Source organism: Microcaecilia unicolor, chromosome 7 (genome assembly GCF_901765095.1).
Source record: "Microcaecilia unicolor chromosome 7, aMicUni1.1, whole genome shotgun sequence".
NCBI classification, from domain to species: Eukaryota; Metazoa; Chordata; class Amphibia; order Gymnophiona; family Siphonopidae; genus Microcaecilia; species Microcaecilia unicolor.
In genome coordinates, this window is record NC_044037.1 from 239,674,289 (window position 1) to 239,698,808 (window position 24,520).

The window sequence follows — 24,520 nt, forward strand, 5'->3', positions numbered from 1 at the left end:
GAGCACCCCGAATCTTCACCCGCGGCGACCGCCGTTCACCGAGGGTTGAGCCCCCAGCTGCGGGCGGTCAGCAGGACTGCTGGAACCGCGGGGTGACGGCTGACCCGGCTGGTAGTCAGAATGCAGTCTTAGAAGCACGACTGGCAAGGGCGGCCAGCAAGTAGCACAGTCTCTGGAAATGGACTAGCAGACCGCTAGCGAAATTACAGTCTCTAAAGAAAGGCTAGCAGGACGGCTAGCCGGGATTACGACTTCTGGAGAAAGGCTAGCAGGACGGCTAGCTGAGGAGGGACACAGTCTCCGCAGGAGGGCTAGCAGGACGGCTAGCTGAAGAGGAACACAGTCTCCGCAGGAAGGCTAGCAGGACGGCTAGGCTGAAGAGGAACACAGTCTCCGCAGGAAGGCTAGCAGGACGGCTAGGCTGAAGAGGAACACAGTCTCCGCAGGAAGGCTAGCAGGACGGCTAGCTGAAGAGGAACACAGTCTCCGCAGGAAGGCTAGCAGGACGGCTAGGCTGAAGAGGAACACAGTCTCCGCAGGAAGGCTAGCAGGACGGCTAGCTGAAGAGGAACACAGTCTCCGCAGGAAGGCTAGCAGGACGGCTAGGCTGAAGAGGAACACAGTCTCCGCAGGAAGGCTAGCAGGACGGCTAGCTGAAGAGGAACACAGTCTCCACAGGAAGGCTAGCAGGACGGCTAGCTGAAGAGGAACACAGTCTCCGCAGGAGGTGGGAACACTCCGGGGTCCTCTGTGTCGGCTTCTGAATGAACGAAACGGGAGCACTGGACCTCTTCCGTTTCGTTGTTTAAATCCCCCGCCAACCATCCCTTCACCGGGAGAGGAGCCAATCCCCCCGGTCCTGGCAGGCAAGGAACGCCTGGATTGGCCAGCCTGCCTTGCGGGCGGAGTCTCAACATTAAAGCGCCAATCCAGCGCGAGTAGGCGGAGCTTCCTCGTTGGTCCGCTCCGGCCCAGGAAGACGATGACGCCGGCGCCGCCATCTTGGCCGGCGTGCTCCCTTCTTTGAGGCCGGCGCTTGTTCCAGCGGGTCGCCGGCCTCGGCCCGAGCCGCGGCCGCGCTGGCTCCGTCGGCGCCGCGTCTCCGCTGCCCAGAACCCCGCGAGCCCCGATGACCATCGCTCCCCCCAGCGGGAGCACAGGTAAGGGCCCGGAACGGGACAACTAGTTTAGCATGGATCTTCTTGGCACCTAACTTTGAATTCTATAAATAGCGATTAAAGTTGCATGTGCAAAAAGGTACATGTAGCCGATTTGTGTGTGCAACTTACATTTTTTAACAACTTAATCAGTGCCTATAATTGGCCGCACACAAGCAATTGTTGACACTAATTTGCACTAATTAGAATTTACATGCGCAACTTTCTAAGCATATTCTGTAAAGTGGTGTATGTAAATTCTAATGCATGGATGACAAAAGAAGGTGTGGTCATGGGCGGGTCATTGGTGTTCCTGAAAATTATGCAGACTGTTACATGCTATTTTATCATCCTCACTTTAATATTCCCTTATCTCTTGTTTGTCCTGTTTGTCTGTCCTAATTAGATTGTAAGCTCTGTCGAGCAGGGACTGTCTCATCATGTTCAAGTGTACAGCGCTGCGTACATCTAGTAGCGCTTTAGAAATGATAAGTAGTAGTAGTAGTAGAATATGCTTGATCCACACCTAAATAAGATGTGGGCATTTACACCAGGTTTTAGTTGGTGTAAATGGCGCCAAGTTACAGAATTTGGCCGGTGTGTACCTGACTTGGGTGCTGTTTCTATCAGATGTAAGTCCAGTGCTTAAAGTTAGGTAGGATCTGCGTGCTATGCCAGTATTCTATAAAGGTTGGGTGCCCTTATAGAATACCGGCTGAGCAATGATCTTTTCAGCATGTAGATTTTAGCACTATTTATAAATTTACCTCTTAGCGCCTCCTTAATTGGAGGCGGAAAGTGGTCCCGCATTAACTCTCAACGGGTACCGTGGGAACATTAATTCATGACCTGCAATATAATATATAGGGAATGCTCCTTCTTGATGCACCATTAGTTCTGGGCTTTCCACACGTTAAAATCCTGCATTAAACGCATTAAGCCCAAAACTTAATGCACTTTTTAAAAGGGCCCCTTTTTATCTTTCCTGAACATGCTTAGTCTGTCACAATTTGGTCTCTATCACCTTTGCTGGTAGGTTATCCCAGGCTTCTAGAGCTCAGTGAATAAATATTTATTCTTATCTATGCTGAGCTCCTACCTGCAAATTCATATCATAACCCCCCTAACCTTGAATTTCTTTTTACTACAGAAAATTACAACTTCTATTTTATTGAAGCCTGCTAAATATTAGGCAAGTGCTTTACTGGAAATTAAACAAAATTTAATTGAATTACCATTTTTAAAAAAAATTTTGAAATGAAACAAAATGAAAAAAAGTGTCCACTTTCATTTTACATCCTGTCCTACCACATAAGAAGAAAAAAAACCCCTCCAGGGTCATCTCCACATCTTACCACCTGTCCCAGAATCTTACCCTCATTTGCCCTCTATAAGGGGCCATTTTAGTAAAGGGTGTGTGGCAACCCGGAACTACTGCTGTGCACACCTTTTCCGGCACAAGGAAAAATATTTTGTAATTTTTACCATGGCGTTAACCTGGCAGTAATCAGGCAGTGCCATGCACTGCACAGCTACTGCCAGGTTACTGTGGGAGCCCTTAACCTAAGTTCTCCCCACTGCATGGCCACATGGTACGAGTAATCTTACTGCATGGCTATTCTTATTAGGGTTTTTTTACCTGCTTAGGTAAAAAGGGCCTTGGCATGCAGGAAAAACAGCCCCTACCGCTACTGCAGGGCCCTTTTTACCGCAGCTTGGTAAAAGGACCCCTAAAGGGAGCAGAAGTGATATTTCCTCCCGCCCACTTTAAAGTCAACAAAAGGGATACAATTCCAAAATGTTTCTGTGAGCCTGGGAAGATAGCAGCAAGACTTGGGAGGGTTTAAACATTTTTTTTTGTTTGTTTTAATGCTTGCTATTCTAAAATAGAGCACACTACAAAGAAAAAAGAAAAAAAAGAATTAAAAAAAAATGGAAGGAAATGAGAAAGAAGACTTAAGGAATGATATTTAAAGCCCCAAAATGAAACAAACCCTTAGGAGACAATTTAATAAATGGCGCCCACAATTGCGTGATGAAAAAATTGAGCGCTAAGCACAATTCAATAAAGGGAATGCACCCTTTATAGAATAGCATTCAGTGTGCATCCAGCACCTAAATTTTGGTGCTGCTAAAAGCCAGTGCTCCACTTTGGTCCACTTCAGGCGAATTCTGTAATTCCACGCACAACTTTTTGAAATGCCTTCTTTTTTAGGTATGCACTATGAGAGTTAGGCACCAAGCCTTATAGAATAGCGTGCAGCCAGTTGCGCAAGCAAATTCTAAGGGGTCCTTTACTAAGTTGTGGTAAAAGAGGGCATGCGTTAGTGTCAGTGCATGTTTTTGACATGCACTGAGGCCCCTTTTTCCTGCAGCGGGTAAAAGGCTGTCACTTTTTTTGAAAAGAAATGGCCATGCGGTAAGTGAACCACGTACTGCACGGCCATTTCAGGGGGGACAACTTACCACCACCCATTGAGGTTCTAATTAGTACATGCTATCTGCTGGATTCTATATATTGTGCCTAGCATGCTGTGCTGAAATCTAAGCGTATTCTATAACAACGCACGTAACTTAATTGGCTTAAGACAATCAGCATTTTTAACAGCACTTAACAAGCAATAATGAGCACTAATTGGCATTAATTAGAATTTACATGCATAACTTGCTAAATGTATTCTGTAATTCAGAGCGCCTAAATTCTAACGTGCTGAGCCAAAAAGGGGTGGGAAATGGGCATTTCATGGGCCTTCCAAAATTTACACACACTGTTATAGAATATTACTACTACTATTACTATTTAGCATTTCTATAGCGCTACAAGGCATACGCAGCGCTGTACAAACATATGCCCTTTTGCATCTAAATCTACGCACCGGTGTTTATGCCACATTTCCCTTGGTGTAAATGGATGCGTATATTCTAGTCACTGGGATATCAACTAAGCGTATTCTATATACCGCATCTATATCTAGGCAGTGCTTATAGAATACGCTTAGGTGAAAATGTATTCCGCCCAGATTTTTCAGGCACCATATATAGAATCTAGCCCTAACTGGGTAATGCAGAGTTAGCAGTAGGAGGCAGTACATACTCCCTCATTAACTTTTTATAGGTACCATTCGCTAATGGGAACATTAGAGCACAGCCTGCAAAAAGTACCATGTTGAATGGGCTTAGCGCACAGGAAAGTCCTGTGTTAAGCGCTCACTAAGCCCAGATTCCAACTCCCTTTAGTGAAATGGCTTTTTAATATTTCTGTTAGATTTGCCGTTCTCTTATCACTTCCAAGGAAGGCATTTTGAGCCCTTTCAACCTTTCTGTGGATGGTTCATGTTGCTGGCCCTATATCATTTTGATAGCCATTGTTCCAATTGTTTCCGTCCTCTCAATATCTGTCCAAGGGTATGGTGTCCATATGGGCAGAAGATAATATGATTGATGAAATTAAATAATAAGCTGTTAAAATTTCATTGTTTGGCTAGAGCACTGTGTCTTATGGTAATAGAAACTCAGGTTTGATTTTACCCTCCTTTGAAGCCTTTAGGGCTCTGGTATGTAGGAGAGGTGATGCATTCAGTTTTCAGGAAGGAGACATTGCCTTTTATCCTTTACCACTACCGGTAGAAGAGTAATACTGAAGGGTTTGACCTCAGGATACTTCTCCAATCCTTGACAACCATCTTGTGTAGGATGGGGAATAAATACAGTAAAGAGCAGAAGCGCAAAGACATATGGTTGCAAGATGTTACAATAACTTTTGTCTATTGTGTATTAAATACTACAGCATCCATCTACACCGAGCGTTACATGGGTCTCCCAACTCAGTCAGACAATCTTGAACATTATAAGGTAAGAACTGAGAATTGTATTAGCTGTTCACATTACTTTACAGGGCTCTTTCACTAAAGTTCAGTAAAATGTTGTACTTACCACACTATAATTGCCCGAGTTTCCACATGGTAAGTGTACATCCTGTGTAGTAACTTCTGGGGGCATTCTTAGCATCTTCCCATATAGTTACCACACAGAAAAAACGTTTACTGCATTGTAAGTATAGTGATAGGAGGTGGTAAGTGCATACTACTAAACATTTCTATAGCGCTACTAGATGTACGCAGCGCTGTACACAAGGAGGAGATTCTATATATGGGCCTAAAAAATCAGTGCTGAAATCAGTGCTGAATAAGTGTATTCTATAATCAGCACCTAGATTTAGGCGCCAATGATAGAATATACTTAGTTGATATTTCATTGCCGATATCTGCGTGCATCCATTTACGTCAACGAAAACCTGATGGAAATCTCAGCACATAGATTTAGTCACACTGAGCCATATTCTATAACTAGGTGCCTAAATTTTGGAATGCCCATTTCCCCTCCCAAAACCACACCCCCTTTTGCCTCTGCATGTTAGAAGTTCGGTGCACATCATTACAGAATACGCTTAGTGAGTCGTGTGCCTAAATTCTAATCAGTGCCAATTAGTGCACATTATTAAGCCAATTAAGTTATACACGGTGTTATAGAATCCATGCCGATTTCAGCTCCTAAATCTAAGCACACTATACAGAATCCAGGGTTATATGCAGGTATTTTTTCTGTCCCTAGAGGGCTCACAATCTAAGTTTTTGTACATGGTAAAATGGAGGTTTAAGGGGTCCTTTTACTAAGGTGCGCTGAAAAATGGCTTGCAGTAGTGTAGGCATGGGTTTTGGGTGCGCGTCAATCCATTTTTCAGCACACCTGTAAAAAAAAGCCCTTTTTAAATTTTTGCCGAAAATGGACGTGCGGCAAAATGAAAATTGCTGCGAATCCATTTTGGGTCTTACCACCAGCCATTGACCTAGCGGTAAAGTTTCACACAGTAACCGTGCAGTAATGACCTACGCGTGTCAAATGCCACTTGGCATGTGTCCAATACACGTGTCTGAAAATAAAAATTATTTTCCAGATGCACGCCAAAAATGAAATTACTGCAAGATCCACATGGTAACTCCATTCTGGCACACATAGATTTATTTATTTAGCACATTTATACCCCACTTTTTCCCACATTGTGCAGACACATTGTGCAAGTGGCTTACAATGAACTGATTAGGCTATCGCCAGACCAGTGGTTATACAATTTCAATTAAATTAGAGAAGATAAAAGAAACAGAGTAAAAGAAAATAGGGAAAGGGTAAAAGAGACTAAAATGGTCCATGAAATGTTGTTAAGAAGGACTTCAGGTTATAAGTTGAATCCTTGAAGTAGCCTGTACACTGCTTAGTAGAAGAGCCCCTAAGTGACTTGTCCAAGGTCACAAGGAGCTGCAGAGACTTTAACCCATGTTGACAGGATCAAAGTCCACTGTATCAACCATTCTCCGAGGACAAGCAGGCTGCTTGTTCTCACGACTGGGTGACGTCCGCGGCAGCCCCCACCAACCGGAAAAGCTTCGCGGGACGGTCGGCACGCAGGGCACGCCCACCGCGCATGCGCGGCCGTCTTCCCGCCCGTGCGCGACCGCTCCCGCCAGTTCCTTTTTTTCCGCGTCTGGAGAGAGTTGTGCTTTGCCGCTCTCTCTGTTTTCAGCCGCCGGAATTTTCGATCACGTTTACGCGGATCGTTACTTTTGATTTTCTCTTTTATTTTCTCTTTGTTTTTGGTTACCGCCGGTTTCCTTTTCAAAAAAAAAAAAAAAAAAAACCTGAACGTGTGGAGCACGCGCTCCCCTTTTCCCTCGCTTCCAGCGGGGACGCCGCACGGTCGTTTTCTTTTTTCGAGGTGTGATTTCAGCCACCATTGACGACTTTGACTTCGCCGACGCGATTTTTCCGTCGATGTCCTCGAAGGTCCCGAGTGGATTTAAAAAGTGTGGTCGCTGCGGCCGGCCGATCTCGCAGACCGACACCCACGCTTGGTGCCTCCAGTGCCTCGGACCGGAGCACAATATCAAGTCGTGTTCCCTGTGTCTCGGTCTCTGGAAACGGACTCAGGTTGCGAGGCAAGTTCTGCGGGACCGTCTTTTTGGAACTTGCGCCGGCCCCTCGACGTCGACCTCGACGGCATCGGTATCGACGCCCGGTCCTTCGGTACCGGTATCGATGCCTGAGACATCGGCACCGATGGCATCGACCCCAGGAGAACAGGTCCCGTCGGCCCGCCGGTCCGCTGGCGAGGGTGGAGGTGAGCGGCCGCGTGGGCAGTCGGCCCCGGTTACTCCCTCAGCCCGTGGCCCACGGGACCGAACCCTGTCTGACCCGGCTCCTCGGGACCGAGGGGGATCGTCCTCCTCCTCCTCCATACCTCCCGGCGCCGGTGACGCGCATCGAAAGAAAGACAAGAAGCGTCGTCACCGGTCGCCCTCGGTGCATCCGGACATCGGAGAGGAGGCGACGCCGAAGCGTCATCGTCGAGAGGAGAGGTCCCCGTCGGTTGTGGAGGTACCGACGCGTCAGGGTTCCGGCACCTCGGTGCCGTCTCCTGGCCCCCATCAGCTTCTGGCACCGACACCCCTACCGGCCCCACCGCCTTTCCCGGCAGCGGGCCTGGACGAGTGCCTCAGAGCCATCCTTCCGGGGATCCTGGAAGGGCTGATGCGCCAGGCTGTGCCGGCGCCGGGGGTGCTTGCGCCCTCGGCGCCGATGTCTGTGGCGCCGGCGAGCTCTAGCCCGGCGCCGGGGCCGTCGACACCGCCGCCGCGCAGGTGGAGTCCCCGTCGACGTCGATGGAGGGAGCTCCGTCCCCGCTGGCGCGGGAGTCCACCGCTCGACGACACCGAGACCTCGGTGCCTCGACGTCGAGCCGGGCCCGGTTCAGGACTCAGCTACATGAGCTTATGTCCGATACCGAGGATGAGGCCTCGTGGGGGGAAGAGGAGGACCCTAGATATTTCTCCTCAGAGGAGTCTACGGGCCTTCCCTCGGACCCCACGCCTTCACTGGAGAGGAAGCTCTCACCTCCTGAGAGTCTCTCCTTTGCCTCCTTTGTGCGGGATATGTCTATTAGCATTCCCTTTCCCGTGGTCTCTGTGGAAGAGCCGAGGGCCGAGATGCTCGAGGTCCTCGACTATCCATCACCACCTAGAGAGTTCTCCACGGTACCGCTGCACAATGTCCTCAAGGAGACACTGCTTCGGAACTGGGTGCGACCATTAACTAACCCCACCATTCCCAAGAAAGCAGAGTCCCAGTACAGGATCCACTCTGACCCAGAGTTAATGCGGCCCCAATTGCCCCATGACTCGGCGGTCGTGGATTCTGCTCTCAAGAGGGCACGGAGTTCGAGGGATACCGCCTCGGCGCCCCCGGGGCGGGAGTCTCGCACTCTGGACTCGTTTGGGAGGAAGGCCTACCAATCCTCCATGCTCGTGACCCGCATCCAGTCATACCTGCTCTATATGAGCATCCACATGCGGACTAATGTGCAACAACTGGCGGACCTGGTCGATAAGCTCCCGCCGGAGCAGTCCAGGCCTTATCAGGAGGTGGTCAGGCAGCTGAAGGCGTGCAGAAAGTTCCTGTCCAGGGGTATCTATGACACCTGTGACGTGGCATCTCGTGCTGCGGCCCAAGGTATAGTGATGCGCAGGCTCTCATGGCTGCGTGCCTCTGACCTGGACAACCGCACCCAGCAGAGACTGGCCGACGTCCCTTGCCGGGGGGATAATATTTTTGGTGAGAAAGTCGAGCAGCTGGTGGACCAACTGCATCAGCGGGAAACCGCCCTCGACAAGCTCTCCCACCGGGCGCCTTCAGCATCCACCTCAGCAGGTGGACGTTTTTCCCGGGCCCGGCAGGCTGCACCCTATTCTTTTGCAAAGCGTAGGTACAACCAGCCGGCCCGAAGGCCTCGTCAGGCACAGGGACAGCCCCAGTGCGCTCGTTCCCGTCAACAGCGTGCGCCTAAGCAGCCCCCTGCGCCTCCACAGCAAAAGCCGGGGACGGGCTTTTGACTGGATCCACGGGAACATAGCCGCCCTCAAAGTGTCCGTACCGGACGATCTGCCGGTCGGGGGGAGGTTAAGATTTTTTCACCAAAGGTGGCCTCTCATAACCTCCGACCAGTGGGTTCTCCAAATAGTGCGGTGCGGATACGCCCTGAATTTGGCCTCCCTGCCTCCAAATTGTCCTCCGGGAGCTCAATCCTTCAGCTCCCATCACAAGCAGGTACTTGCAGAGGAACTCTCCGCCCTTCTCAGCGCCAATGCGGTCGAGCCCGTACCACCCGGGCAGGAAGGGCAGGGATTCTATTCCAGGTACTTCCTTGTGGAAAAGAAAACAGGGGGGATGCGTCCCATCCTAGACCTGAGAGGCCTGAACAAATTCCTGGTCAAAGAAAAGTTCAGGATGCTTTTCTTGGGCACCCTTCTGCCAATGATTCAGAAAAACGATTGGCTATGTTCCCTGGATTTGAAGGACGCATATACTCACATACCGATACTGCCAGCTCACAGACAGTATCTCAGATTTCGCCTGGGCGCACGGCACTTTCAGTATTGTGTGCTGCCCTTTGGGCTCGCCTCTGCCCCACGAGTGTTTACCAAGTGCCTCGTGGTGGTAGCGGCCTACCTACGCAAGCTGGGAGTGCACGTGTTCCCATATCTCGACGATTGGCTGGTCAAGAACACCTCGGAGGCGGGAGCCCTCCGGTCTATGCAGTGCACTACTCGACTTCTGGAGCTGCTGGGGTTTGTGATAAATTACCCAAAGTCCCATCTCCAGCCAATGCAGTCTCTGGAATTCATAGGAGCTCTGCTGAATACCCAGACGGCTCAGGCCTACCTTCCCGAAGCGAGGGCCACCAATCTCCGGGCCCTGGCTTCGCAGACCAGAGCGTCTCAGCAGGTCACAGCTCGGCAGATGTTGAGACTTCTGGGTCATATGGCCTCCACAGTTCATGTGACTCCCATGGCCCGTCTTCACATGAGATCTGCTCAATGGACCCTAGCTTCCCAGTGGTTCCAAGCCACCGGGAATCTAGAAGATGTCATCCGCCTCTCCACCAGTTGCCGCACTTCATTGCTCTGGTGGACCATCCCGACCAATTTGACCCTGGGACGTCCATTTCAAATTCCACAGCCCAAGAAAGTGCTGACGACGGATGCATCTCGCCTGGGGTGGGGAGCTCATGTCGATGGGCTTCACACCCAGGGTCTGTGGTCCCTCCAGGAAAAGGATCTGCAGATCAACCTCCTGGAGCTCCGAGCGATCTGGAACGCACTGAAGGCTTTCAGAGATCGGCTGTCCTGCCAAATTATCCAAATTCGGACAGACAATCAGGTTGCAATGTATTATGTCAACAAGCAGGGGGGCACCGGATCTCGCCCCCTGTGTCAGGAAGCCGTCGGGATGTGGCGTTGGGCGTGTCGGTTCGGCATGCTCCTCCAAGCCACGTACCTGGCAGGCGTAAACAACAGTCTGGCCGACAGACTGAGCAGAGTCATGCAACCGCACGAGTGGTCGCTCCATGCCAGAGTGGTACGCAAGATCTTCCAAGAGTGGGGCACCCCCTCGGTGGACCTTTTCGCCTCTCAGACCAACCACAAGCTGCCTCTGTTCTGTTCCAGACGTCAGGCACACGGCAGGCTAGCGTCGGATGCCTTTCTCCTCCATTGGGGGTCCGGCCTCCTGTATGCTTATCCTCCCATACCTTTGGTGGGGAAGACCTTACTGAAGCTCAAGCAAGACCGCGGCACCATGATTCTGATAGCGCCCTTTTGGCCCCGTCAGATCTGGTTCCCTCTTCTTCTGGAGTTGTCCTCCGAAGAACCGTGGAGATTGGAGTGTTTTCCGACTCTCATCTCGCAGAACGACGGAGCGTTGCTGCACCCCAACCTTCAATCCCTGGCTCTCACGGCCTGGATGTTGAGGGCGTTGACTTCGCTGCGTTGGGTCTGTCTGAGGGTGTCTCCCGTGTCTTGCTTGCCTCTAGGAAGGATTCCACTAAAAAGAGTTACTTTTTCAAGTGGAGGAGGTTTGTCGTGTGGTGTGAGAGCAAGGCCCTAGAACCTCGTTCTTGCCCTGCACAGAACCTGCTTGAATACCTTCTGCACTTATCAGAGTCTGGTCTCAAGACCAACTCAGTAAGGAATCACCTTAGTGCGATTAGTGCTTACCATTATCGTGTGGAAGGTAAAGTCATCTCTGGAGAGCCTTTAGTCGTTCGATTCATGAGAGGCTTGCTTTTGTCAAAGCCCCCTATCAAGCCTCCTACAGTGTCATGGGATCTCAACGTCGTCCTCACCCAGCTGATGAAACCTCCTTTTGAGCCACTGAATACCTGCCATCTGAAGTATTTGACCTGGAAGGTCATTTTCTTGGTGGCGGTTACTTCAGCTCGTAGGGTCAGTGAGCTTCAAGCCCTAGTAGCTCATGCTCCATATACCAAATTTCATCACAACAGAGTAGTGCTCCGCACCCACCCAAAGTTCCTGCCGAAGGTGGTGTCGGAGTTCCATCTTAACCAGTCAATTGTCTTGCCAACATTCTTCCCCAGGCCGCATACCCGCCCTGCTGAACGTCAGTTGCACACATTGGACTGCAAGAGAGCATTGGCCTTCTACTTGGAGCGGACACAGCCCCACAGACAGTCCGCCCAATTGTTTGTTTCTTTCGACCCTAACAGGCTAGGGGTCGCTGTCGGGAAACGCACCATCTCCAATTGGCTAGCAGATTGCATTTCCTTCACTTACGCCCAGGCTGGGCTGGCTCTTGAGGGTCATGTCACGGCTCATAGTGTTAGAGCCATGGCAGCGTCAGTGGCTCACTTGAAGTCAGCCACTATTGAAGAGATTTGCAAGGCTGCGACGTGGTCATCGGTCCACACATTCACATCACATTACTGCCTCCAGCAGGATACCCGACGCGACAGTCGGTTCGGGCAGTCGGTGCTGCAGAATCTGTTTGGGGTGTAAATCCAACTCCACCCTCCAGGACCCGAATTTATTCTGGTCAGGCTGCACTCTCAGTTAGTTGTTCTTCGTAGGTCAATTGTCTGTTGTACCCTCGCCGTTGCGAGGTTCAATTGACCTGGGTTCTTGTTTTGAGTGAGCCTGAGAGCTAGGGATACCCCAGTCGTGAGAACAAGCAGCCTGCTTGTCCTCGGAGAAAGTGAATGATACATACCTGTAGCAGGTGTTCTCCGAGGACAGCAGGCTGATTGTTCTCACCTACCCTCCCTCCTCCCCTTTGGAGTTGTGTTTCATATTTTATTGCTTGTCATTTAACTGGCGGGAGCGGTCGCGCACGGGCGGGAAGACGGCCGCGCATGCGCGGTGGGCGTGCCCTGCGTGCCGACCGTCCCGCGAAGCTTTTCCGGTTGGTGGGGGCTGCCGCGGACGTCACCCAGTCGTGAGAACAATCAGCCTGCTGTCCTCGGAGAACACCTGCTACAGGTATGTATCATTCACTTTAGGCCACTCCTAATGCATAGTGCAGTAAGTTATCATAGGCTAACTGCAAGTGCAGTCCATACTCATTCCCCACCAATAACCTGTCCATTTCCCACCCCATAACATGGAATGCAATTAGCGTATGAATTAGCGGAAAGTAGTTGTCATGCCATTGAGGATCACAGTTGTGCATTAACAGGTACTAATTCACACTGTACCTGCTTACCAGATATTAGTAAAAGATACCCTACGTTGACTTACTTTATTAATTAGTGCTAAATCAAAGGGAATCAACACCACAGCGTTGACAATGCACCAGAGATGCATAATTGGTCACAAGAAGAAGTAATACTCAGAACAACATCTTTTTTTTATGGATTACTCATTCAGTAACTAAAAAGGAGAAAAGTGTTAGGATCAATCACATTCTTTTCCAATTTCCCCCTTTTACAAAAGTATTAGTTATGTTATTAGACTTCGAGGGCCCCTTTTACATAGGCACGTTAGCAGTTTTAGTGTGTGCTAAAAATAAGCGTGTGCTAAAAGCTAGAGATGCCTATATATTCTAATGTATCATCAAAACGTCTTTATATCCAGTTAGAGTTCATCCACCATCCTTTCATTCAAATATAAAGCAATTTCCCGATTTTCCAGTTCCTAATATATGAAAATCTGTACTTATTAGTGATCTCTTATAAAGTGACCTCAGTGACGCTCACTGTCCACCACCCTCTCAGGAATTACGTGGCGGTATCATAAGTGTCAATCATCTTCACCGGTACACTTTTCTCACAATATTTTCAATATCAAAAACTTCTTTCGATAATTATTCATTTGATTACTTATCTTTTTAAGACTTTACTTAGTTGGACCCAGGGGTTCAAATGTCCGACATGTTTCGCTCGCTACACGAGCTTCCTCATGGACAACCCCCTATGATCTTTATCAGCGCCAGCTCTGCAAACTTTTCTTAACAGCACCTCAAATCTTTAAAACCTGTCCTTCCCACGTGCCATTCCCTCCTCTTATTGTAATATCCCCTTAATTCACCCAACATCCCCCAATCCTTCAAAAATCCTTCCAACCAAGTAACTCCTGATCCATCAAACATTCCTCATACCTCTGTTCAAACTCCCCTTCCCCAGCTCTCAGCCTCTATCATCCAAACTTTCAAGTCCTACCCTCACTTTGTAACCCTTCTCCTTCAAACATTACTTTGTCCTCTCCCACATTCTCTGATCCTTCAAACCCCCTCTCCCATCCAGTAATCTAATGCTCCTAACACATCCAACTCTCTGTTTTGGTACCCTTCAGTCCCTCAAACATCTCCCCCTTTCCCCTTCTGTTCCTGTGATTTCTTTCTCCAGCCCAGCTTAGTGGCATACCCCTGCCTTTCTTTGAGAGGCACAACTTTACACTCTGAGTCTTATTTTGGAAATGATGTGTAAGTCAGCTGGAAATAATACAGTCTTCTTCTGCCGGTGAGGGGAAGGGAATGTGAGGATGCAAAACGTGCTAGGGAGTTCATTGTTGAGCCAAGCAGAGGGAAATCTAAGGAAAATGGTTTTGATTTTGACGTCCAGGGGGAGTTGGAAAAGGTCAGAGGGGGAAGAGTGGACATATGAAGGATATGGGGTGATAGGTGGGCATAGAAGAGACAGTTGCAGGAAAAGCAAGTGCCAGGGAGGGAGCCTCAGTCTGCTGTCACTAGTACTTTAGAGCCAGTCGGTATTGCAGATGGAAAATAGAAAGACTGACATGGAAATCTTTATCTACTCTCAGTTCCTTGACATCAGTGTTTTTTTTTTTCCTGTCATAAATGAGAGATATATCCACTTTCTCTTAAACATTTTCAGTTTCTGTCACATTATTAACCTGATGAATTTAATGAATGATCCTTTTTACTCCTGAAGTAATGTAGACTTGTGCATGATCCATGGTAGTTCAGATTTCTTAGACTTTATATAAGGTGATGATTTCACTAAGCAAAAGCTTTTAATATTAAATGTGCATCACAGATCACATCTGCTGAACTAATTATGCTTTTACCTTTTTCAGAATTCGACAGTGATGGCAAGAGCAGAAAATTTCAAAAATGTAGATTACCTGCTCATTCATGGAACGGCAGATGGTGAGGTTTCCGGAGTACAAATCCTGAGCCAGCATAACTGTGTTTGAGAAACATTAAGCACCCTCTTTTAGTTCAGATTAAGTGCAATTCGTGGAAGTGCTTAGTACCTTTTTATATATAGTGATGATCACTCAATGATGGTAGTGTCAACTATCTCAATAGGTAATTGGTGAAGATCGTTTCCAGTTAATGTGCTATAATTTCATCTGTTAAATATTTAACAGGCACACTGTTCTGTTCTTTTTTCCCCTCCAGATAATGTACATTTCCAACAATCAGCTCAGATATCTAAAGCCCTGGTTAATGCACATGTGGATTTCCAGGCAATGGTAAAGTGCCAGAAGTATTTTTAGAGCATGATTACAAATGTGTTACCTACTCTCTATTTGCTTATTCAGTGGATACTTTTATTCTATATAATTTAATACTTCAATCCCCTAATTCTACGTGTCACCAAAAATTGGCGTATGCAATTTAATTGAATGATGAACCAATTAGTGCTAATAATTGGCTTTTTAACAAACAATTGTGGCACTAATTAAAATCAATTAACATGTACGTACGTAAATTTAGGTGCCTACATTTTACATGCTTCCCAGAAATGAGGGTGTGGAAATGGGAGGGTCATGGGCATTTCGGGGTGGAGCATGGGCGTGGTTTCCAGTTACTTGCACAGTTATAGAATAAAGGGGTTCCGTGACTAAACTTAGGCAGGGGCATTCGCACCACATTTTCATTGGTGCAAATGGACATGCCTAAATTTACATGAGACCCCTGCACTTAAGCACTATTTTACAAACCATTCGTGACATCTAGCCTCTTCTTAATAGCAGCAATAATATTGTCATAAGTTATCTGAGGGTAAGGAAGCCCCTTCTAGGCATTAAAGCCAAGAGTGGCCCACCCTCCCTCCATTTTGAAAGTGGGGTTCTTTATTTCCAATATCTATGCTAAATGTTTGCTATTTCATAGCATGTCAAGGTAATAAATAAAAAGAAAACAAAACATAGAAAAGAAATAAGTCAAGCATTGTATATGGAAGAGTTTCTGCTGCATTCATAAAAATATCTACATATAGAGGGTGTTTCTTTGACAGGGTGCTTTTTAATAGTGTTGGTTTTGGCATCTATTTACAGATTTTTGAATAAAGAAAAGTAGGCTCCTGCTTTTCTTTACAGAATATTAGCACAAGTAGCTGAAAACATGCATACATTTAAGGAGCGATCATATATATCAGACCTATAGCTGGTGTAAATGCCCAAATCTAGATTTTAGCACTAACACACATAAATGATAGAATTCTATAATTTATGCAAACAAAAATATAGATAGTGGGGAGATCCCAATAATAAAGCATGAGTATTAGATTGTAATACTCAATTAGATTGTAAGCTCTTTGAGCAGGGACTGTCTTTCTTCTATGTTTGTGCAGCGCTGCGTATGCCTTGTAGCGCTATAGAAATGCTAAATAGTAGTAGTAGTAGTAGTAGTAGTAGTATGTCTGAATTTAAGAGGAAAGGCCTCGAGAAGCCCCTAGCTTAACTTAGCTTCAGGGGTTGGACTTCATCATCATTGGCCTAAAAACCTCCGTTGGGTCTAAACAGTATTGTATGTTAAAGCACTTTACTTTGCATAATTTAAATAATTAGACCAACTTCTCTTGCTAGTTCCAATTGCTGTTTCATTGTCAGGCTGTGGCCTGAAGCATTGCTGAAGCCTGCTTCCAAGCTTTGGAGTTCTGAGAGCTCTGTTCCAGTGAAGCCTGCTTCCATAGGCGGTCGGTGGCCCAACTGTTTGGGGAGGCTAAAGGGGGCGGGGTAGGGGTGTGGCCAGGGGTGGAGCTTAAATCCATAATTGTCTGATAACACACAGAAAAAATAAATAAATAAAAATAAAAGTCACAATTAATACCTTTTATTAAATTTAGATATTAGATATGTATCATATGTCAACGAATAAAGTGGTTGCTCAAAGCATATTCTAAGCACAATCGCTCAACTGCAAAACACTATGCACAACTTTGTGCAAAAACACACTCAGAACCTTACTGTACCATAAATATTACACTGGGCAGAACCTAATACACCAATATACACCCATACGGAAAATGCAGACCGTCAACAATATGAAACAAGGGATCATATCATCACAGTTCTCATGAAGAGCCACAAAGCACCCTAATTCATGTTTAATGTGGGATAAAATGCCATAAATAAGTAAATAAATATAAACTTTTAATGTTGAGCACCTGATTCTCAAAGTGGACTTATTCCAAACACTATAATGAAAATAAAATGATCTTTTCTACCTTTGTTGTCTGGTGACTTTTTCTGATCATGCTGGCCCAGTATCCGATTCTGTTGCTATCTGTCCTCAGTGCAGGTCAGGAAGTCATCCTCGTTAAATATCTCCCTGGCAACACAGGACACCTCCAGCCAACCCCCCCCCCCCCCCCCCCGCTCTCCCAGCAGTAAGGTAAACAAACCATAAACCAATTTCTACAACTGCTTGCAAAAGGCTAGAGGGCTTTCACTGCAGCTCCTGCTGTGAGGATGGAGGTAAATCAACAACTTAAACCCCTCAGAGCACAGCAGGGGAGGCTTAGCCTGTCCAAGCCTCTTATACCGGGCGCCTATGCCTGCTTCCAAGTCTTGAAGTCTTGATAGCTCTGTTCCAGTGAAGCCTGCTTCCAAGCTTTGGGAGCATTCAGCTAAGATCACATGCGGACCACTGAACCCTGATGCAGGTCTACAAAACGATGGCCATTGTTGGTCATGGCCGACGTGCATAAAGAATTCGCAAGATAAACCACACCAGATAAAGCTAAGTATATTCTGGTGTGAGTTTTGTCGTTTTCAAGAGACGTTGGTCTAATTATTTAAATTATGCAAAGTAAAGTGCTTTAACATACAATACTGTTTAGACCCAATGGAGGTTTTTAGGCCAATGATGATGAAGTCCAGCCCCTGAAGCTAAGTTAAGCTAGGGGCTTCTGGAGGCCTTTCCTCTTAAATTCAGACATACTCATGCTTTATTATTGGGATCTCCCCACTATCTATATTTTTGTTTGCACCAATAGGGAGACCACCTCCAGTTTCATTTAATAGAATTCTATAATTTATGCCATATACTTGTGCATTCTGCTCAAGCTCTTCCCACATTCCATCCATGTGCATTCCCACCAACAAAGTAAGCACCATCAAATCATGCTGTGTATTTTTCTGTTAGTCAATACTATTTAAAAGGTCATTTATGCACTAGAATAATGCCATGCCTCCTTATGGCATTATTCTAGGTGGCTCCTTATAGAAATATCCCTAAAAGGCCGATTACTCTATTGCCTCCATTTCTACTGTTTTGCAAATATGTTCACAAATGTTTATTTATAAACTATTGTTTTACAGACATTTGAATTATAAGGTTTTATCTGAGTTGCACAGTATCCATCTGTTATCATCAGGAAAAACTCTCTGTTTATCAGAAATTTAGGACAGGTTGGCAAAGTGCCTCTCGCACTAATTATATGATTGGCAGGAACATGATACAGTTGATGATTACTTAAAATAATGATTTGGCAGCAAAGTTGTTATTGTCTTAGAACAGTGATATTATTATTCTAGGAAAAGTATGTGTCATATCTGCATGATACATTGCAACATACAGAACAAAAAAAATTAGAAAAAGACATTGCAAAGCAGGGGCGATGTGAAATGTTTTCAAGACTGTTGATATAGCACAAATTTGAGACTTGCATATGTTGTAATAAAAACAAAACAAAGCAAAACAAAAAAAAAAAACCCACGAGCCTGAATAGTTTCACCACAACACTCATTTGCACAAGTTTTAGTTGCCAGTTGAGTATGGCATTCAAGACAGCAAAATTTCCAGAGTAAGGCATTTGTCGACTTCAGCATATGAACATAACCACATCCTGTATTAGAGAAAACACAGTTCAAACACCCTGCATCTCTCAGAGAAACTAAGATCATACTTCACATATCCAGGCTTAGGAGTGAGGTTCATTAATGTCATGGTATGAGCAAAAATAACCTATTTGGAGACATTGCCCAAGATACCAAAGAGAAAACATAATGAGAAAGATCCAAAACATCAAATGAAATATAATGAAATCGAAAACAGAAATATCAAAATAAATTAGAACACAAAATTGTTCTACTTAGAACTGGGGAAGATCATTAGTACAGTGAAAATACTACCAAACATTCTGGAGAAACTTGTAGGAGGACCTTGTAGAGTACAACTGAGAAGCAGAATGGCTACCCTGCATATAGGAGAATTTAGAAAAGATAATGACCTGCAGCAACAACAAAAATAACAACAAAAAGATAGAAATCAGATTTAAAAGTCCCAAACTGGAAGAACCCTTGCTCAGATGGACTCACAAATTTTTGACTTATTTATTTATGCATTTATATCCCTCATTTTCCCACCTACTAGTAGGTTCAATGTGGCTTACATGTGTTAAGGGTAAATTGGTTACACTTTATGTTCAACAAGAGGTTATAGTTGTCTTGCATGATGGGAGTCTAGTTCAGTTCTATCCATTGTTGTGTTCATGCAGTGTTTTCCAGTGATCCTCTTGGCTGGGTCAGATCAGCGGTAAGGAATATTCTGAATAGATGGGCTTTTAGGTGCTTTCTGAATGTCCATGAATTTTAGGTCTTTCAGAAGTGTGTTCCAAAGTCTGGTGCACATGTATGAGAATCTAGAAGCATATGTTGATTTGTATTTAATGCCTTAGCATCTAGGAAAGTGGAGGGTAAGGTAGAAATATTAGATTGGTCATTTAATGCGGTGAGAGGCCAAAGATTTTTCTGTTGGCCATAAAGCAGATCTTGTAGGATATGTGTGCTTTGATTGGTAGCTAATGTAGTTTTCAGAGTAACGGTTTAGCAGTTTTGAATCGTTTTTTCCCAAAGATGAGTCTAGCAGCTGTATTTTGTGCTGTTTGTAATTTCTTTAGGATTTGGTCCTTGCATCCTGTGTAGATTCCATTGCAGTCCATCAAGACATGGTAGACTGCAAAAATCAATTGGTCAGGCAGCTAAAATTAAAACCACAGTGCTTAATAATAGGAAGAACACTTTTTCTTCCAAAGGGAGATCCAAGTAATGTTCCCAAAAGTTATAGACCCATAACTTGTTTACCTACAGTCTATAAACTGTTCTTTGTGATGCTGATAAAATATATGATTATACTGACTCTAATTACATCATGGTAATAGAGCAGAAGGGAAATAAGAGGGGAACATATGGAACAAAAGACCAGTTAATGCTAAATAAAATCATCATGACTAGTGCTAAAAAAAAGCATAAATCTTAGTACTGCATGGATTGACTATAAGAAAGTCTTTGATAATATTCCACATATTCTTGGATAATTAAGGGCCCTGTTTACTAAGGTGTGTTAGCATTTTTAACGCGCCTACAATTAGCGTGCATGCTAACCGTGTAGGTGCCTATAGGGATATTATAGGTATGTACACAGTTAATGTGTGTACGTGGTTAACGCACATTAAAAATGTTAACGTGCCTATTGTTTTGATTCTGCTGGATAGGCAGGGGAATGGTTGGGACTCACTCCTGATTAGCTTTTCAGGGGCTGAGCCAGCAGATGTCAGAAGCCTGATCCAATTAAGCCTGCCTTTACCCTGCAATCATTACTTTGGCATTGATTGCTCTCATTGCTTTGCTGAAGCCAGCCTGCGCTTGGGTGCTTGTGTTCACCTTGGAGTTTAGCCTTTCTCCTCGTGCTTGCTTATTTTGTGTGTGTGTGTGCTGGGTATTCCCAGCATGAGCCTGATTGCCTCACTCCCCACACCTGGTTTATTTTCTCCTACTGTCTGGGGTAAGCTTGAGCCTTGAGTTGTTTCAGTTTGTTTGTTTAGCTTTCTCTCCCTCAGGTGTTCCCTTTGTTGTGCTGAGCTTCTGCTATGCTCCCTGTGGTTCTGCCTCCCCCTGTCCTTGTGTCTTGCTCTTATTTGTTTGTTTTAGTTCTCTTTGTTTGCTGTAGCTGTCTCCTGTGTACAGGGAGCAGCGTTCCTTTTCTGGTCTGTGGGGCAGATGCACTAAGGTCCTCGGAAGAGCCCTTCCCTTACCGATTCCATAGCGAATCGGTAGGGAACGGCCATGCATCAAGGAAAGGGAATGCAAATGAGCTGCTCGTTGTAGCTTACTTGCATTCTCTATTCCCTCGGAAGCCAGTCGGCCGGTCGAGCATGCGCAGAGCAGCCAAGCGTTATGCTGGCTGCTCTGCACATGCCAAGGACGTCCTTTATGGACGTCCTTCACTCAATCAAAAAACAACAACAAAAAAAAGATGTCCCTGATGAGTAGGAAACTTGCCAGCAGCCCAGAAACAGTGCTGAAAAGAGCCCCAGGTAATTTAAGTGCTTCTGCTCTTAACATTTCCATTGTTTACAGCTTTGCATGTTAAAGGCAGGCTTACATCAGGCAACTAGGAAGGACTTCTCTGAAGAAAAAAAAAATCCAAGTGCTAGTCAGGGACATCTAACAAGAGCTGGATGTCTTCCTGCAGCTTTTGTGATGGGCATCCTTCTTGGACATGTTTTTCTTACCTGCAATTAGGAAGGACTTCTCTGAAGAAAAAAAGGACGTCCCTGTTTTTCTTACCTGCCTAAACTGACCACAACCACAGTTCTCTCATCAGTCCCCTCCAAGGTTGCTTTCATCTTGCGCCCCCCCCCCCCCCCCAGGATCGGTACGTGCGAGGACGTCCAAATCAAAACTTTTTGGACGTCCCTCCCTCCAGGTCTCTCTCAGCCAATCCCAGCGTGTTTAGCTAATACTGGTAACAGCTAAACGCGCTGTGATCACAGCAATGAGGGGGAGGTGCATGCCCACGTGGGGAGTGCTGATGCAAGAGAAGAGGAACGCTGATGCTAGAGGAAGGCACTAAAGCAAAAGTTGGCTCACGGCACCACAGCTCTTAAGCCAGCTCTGTACTTACACAGGTTGCTGCCGATATTCAACTGGAACCCACTAAGTATCTTATGTAGGCCCTGGCTGAATATTGGACACGCCTCGTATAAGTCCAGGCAGCCAGCAGCAGTCTGGACAGACCCAGATATTCAGTGCTGGTTCTTGGACATAATCTAGCATTGAACTTTTGGGTCTAACTTCATACTTCAGATGGAGTGTGGTTTGCCACATTTTTATGGTGAACTTTGTGTAATCAATCAATCCAGTGCTTATTTTATACATTTCAAGACACTTAGGGGCCCTTTTACTAAGCCGTGTAAGCACCCACATGTACTCAACACGTGGCAATTCTGAGTTACCACCCAGCTACCACATGGCCCGTGCGGTAATTTCATTTTTTACATGCGCCCACTACGTGTGCCGGAAAATATTTTTATTTTCTGGTGCATGGGCAGTAATCAGGTGGTAAAACAGAAAACATAAAAGGAGGAAGAGAAAATCTTTTGGGTGCATGCTTTAATGACAGCCCTCACTTGGAAGACTGCCCACATATCCAACTCTGCTTTTTTTACCCTACCCCCACCTTTAACACCCACCCATGAAAACACCAAACTAGAGGCCAGTATAAAGGAAGTAAATTGGCCACAGCATTATTTATTTATTAGGATTTATTTACCGCTTTTTTGAGGGAATTCACTCAAGGCAGTGTACAGTAAGAATAGATCAAACATGGGCAATAGGCAATTACAGCCGTCTGAGGTATTGGAGAGCAAATTGACTAACCTAAGGACCCAAAGAGCGCCAGTTGGAAAAATTGTGATTTGAACCCTGGCTTTTCTGCAATCCTGTTCTCAAATTACACCAGTTGTTCACTATTTGTGCTTTGGCTCTGGATGAGTTGAATGGAGTACTTTCAGCTTGCTTGCATCATCCTGTTTACCCTAGACTCTTGTTGAACCTTAGATAACCGTCTATTCTCACCAAGAGCAAAGACAGATACATTCCTCCCCCCTTTTACAAAGCCGCACTAACGCCTGCCTGCGTGGCTTCGTAAAAGGGAGTGGGGTGTTGTTTGTCTTCCATCCCCACTGTATTTCAACGTTCTAGCTCAGGAATATATCTACTTTCTTTGTACTCTTATAAATACTGATCAAAATGTCTCGGCCAGTGTTGGTTAAGTGTATCCAGTTTTGCCAATAGAGCTCCAGGCAATCTTTCAATATAATAACGTGTCTTAGTGATAAGCTCCTTGAAATAGATCTGCTTGATTGGAAGTGGCTAATGGTGCACAAAACTTCACTTTTAGAAAATTACATATGCCAGTATAATTTAAAATAATGCAGTCATATGCTTCCATGGTAAAATTATGCAAAGTTATTCAATGTTTAAGATGGCTTATACATTGAAAGATGTTCCTTTGTCTGTCTTTCCCATATAATAAAATTAAGCTGTTTCTAAATATCTAAATAAAACACATACAGAATCACAAGTCAAAGAGTATTATTGTGCTGTGGAACCAACTACAAGTAGTGCATCTTATTAAAAGACTATTTTTCTTCAGCACTGCAGTTTTATTATTTATATTGTTATATATGGGAAATCTGCACCTTAATATATGAAAGAATAGCCTACCTATTAATTACTTAAGATAAACTTTTCCAAAACCAAGTATTAAAATGTTTGATGCATCAAAACATTTAGATTTACTGAATATCCCCTAACCATTGTTGATTACTGTTATAAGACACAGAAAAACTACATAATTCTTTAATTCTAATTCTCTTTATCTTTTCCAGTGGTACACGGACAAGGACCATGCCATCTCAGGTTCTGCAAGAACACATCTTTATGCTCATATGACTCATTTCCTTAAACAATGTTTCTCTCTCCCATCTTAACAAGAACAGAAAAAAAATTGTTCCCAGTTTTTCTATCTAGACATCTTCTTTCTAATGATTAATTTAAATCTTATTTAAGCTGCCAGTTGATGAATGGCACTGAAGTTGCAACTGATTACATGACATACAGCCCAGAGACTGTTAACAACTAGTGACTTAGAAATACTTGGCATAAATGTAACACATTGATGTTAGCACAAAGCATGAAATCATGTGTTATGACCGGCACTGTGTTGTGTTTTGTATCATACATGCTTTATTAAATGTGTTTTTCATAAAATGTTGTGTGAAATATGACACCTGAAGTAAAATAAAATCAATATTTAAAAAGATCTGTGAACTCAGATAGCAGATATGATATCAGACATTCCTGATTTTATGAACATTGGAATATAAAAAAATAATACTACAAAAATTTAAAAAAATCATAAAATTAATGTTCAATATGTTTGCCAGATAAATAATATAACAGAAGCAGAGCAGAGATAGGCCAGCAAGTTGCTTGGCTCTACCCCTTACTCTGCACACCTGTCAAGAAAATAGCAATGCCAATTCCCCCCTCCCCCCCCCCTCACCCCCACACACACTTCTTGGAGACTAGTGGGAGCAGATAGAAGTATAAGGAACCCTTTTACCATCTATATTGCAGAAGTGCTGTTGTGTTTTTCTTAACTTCTGCAATATAGATACTGACTTTGGAGCTTTAATCCTGTAGAGTTGATTTCAACTCTATATTTTGGACACTGTGGGGGAGATTCTATATGTGGTGCCTAAAAAAATCAGCATGGAAATCAATACGACTACGCATATTCTAAAAGCGGCGCCTAGATTTAGGTGCAGTATTTAGAATGCGCTTAGTTATCTCAGTGCCTAAAACTATGCGCTCCCATGTACACTAATGAAAATGTGGTGTAAAACCTGGCTTGTAGATTTAGATGCACTGGGCCATATTTTATAACTATGTGCATAAATTTTGATCCACTCATGAAATGTC

The 24,520-nt window shown here is 45.1% G+C and overlaps 1 protein-coding gene across 2 annotated transcripts in view; it reads left to right on the plus strand.

Moving 5' to 3' along the window:
• FAP (fibroblast activation protein alpha) overlaps window positions 1–23,858 on the plus strand; it is a 185,783-nt gene extending 161,925 nt beyond the window's left edge. For both annotated transcript variants that reach the window (XM_030209580.1, XM_030209581.1), the window contains 4 exons: window positions 4,945–5,009; window positions 14,594–14,666; window positions 14,922–14,995; window positions 23,425–23,858. In XM_030209580.1, coding sequence (XP_030065440.1) covers window positions 4,945–5,009; window positions 14,594–14,666; window positions 14,922–14,995; window positions 23,425–23,526 — 314 coding nt within the window. In that variant the 3' untranslated portion in view covers window positions 23,527–23,858. The remainder of the gene's footprint in view (window positions 1–4,944; window positions 5,010–14,593; window positions 14,667–14,921; window positions 14,996–23,424) is intronic.
• The last annotated feature ends 662 nt before the right edge of the window (window positions 23,859–24,520 follow it).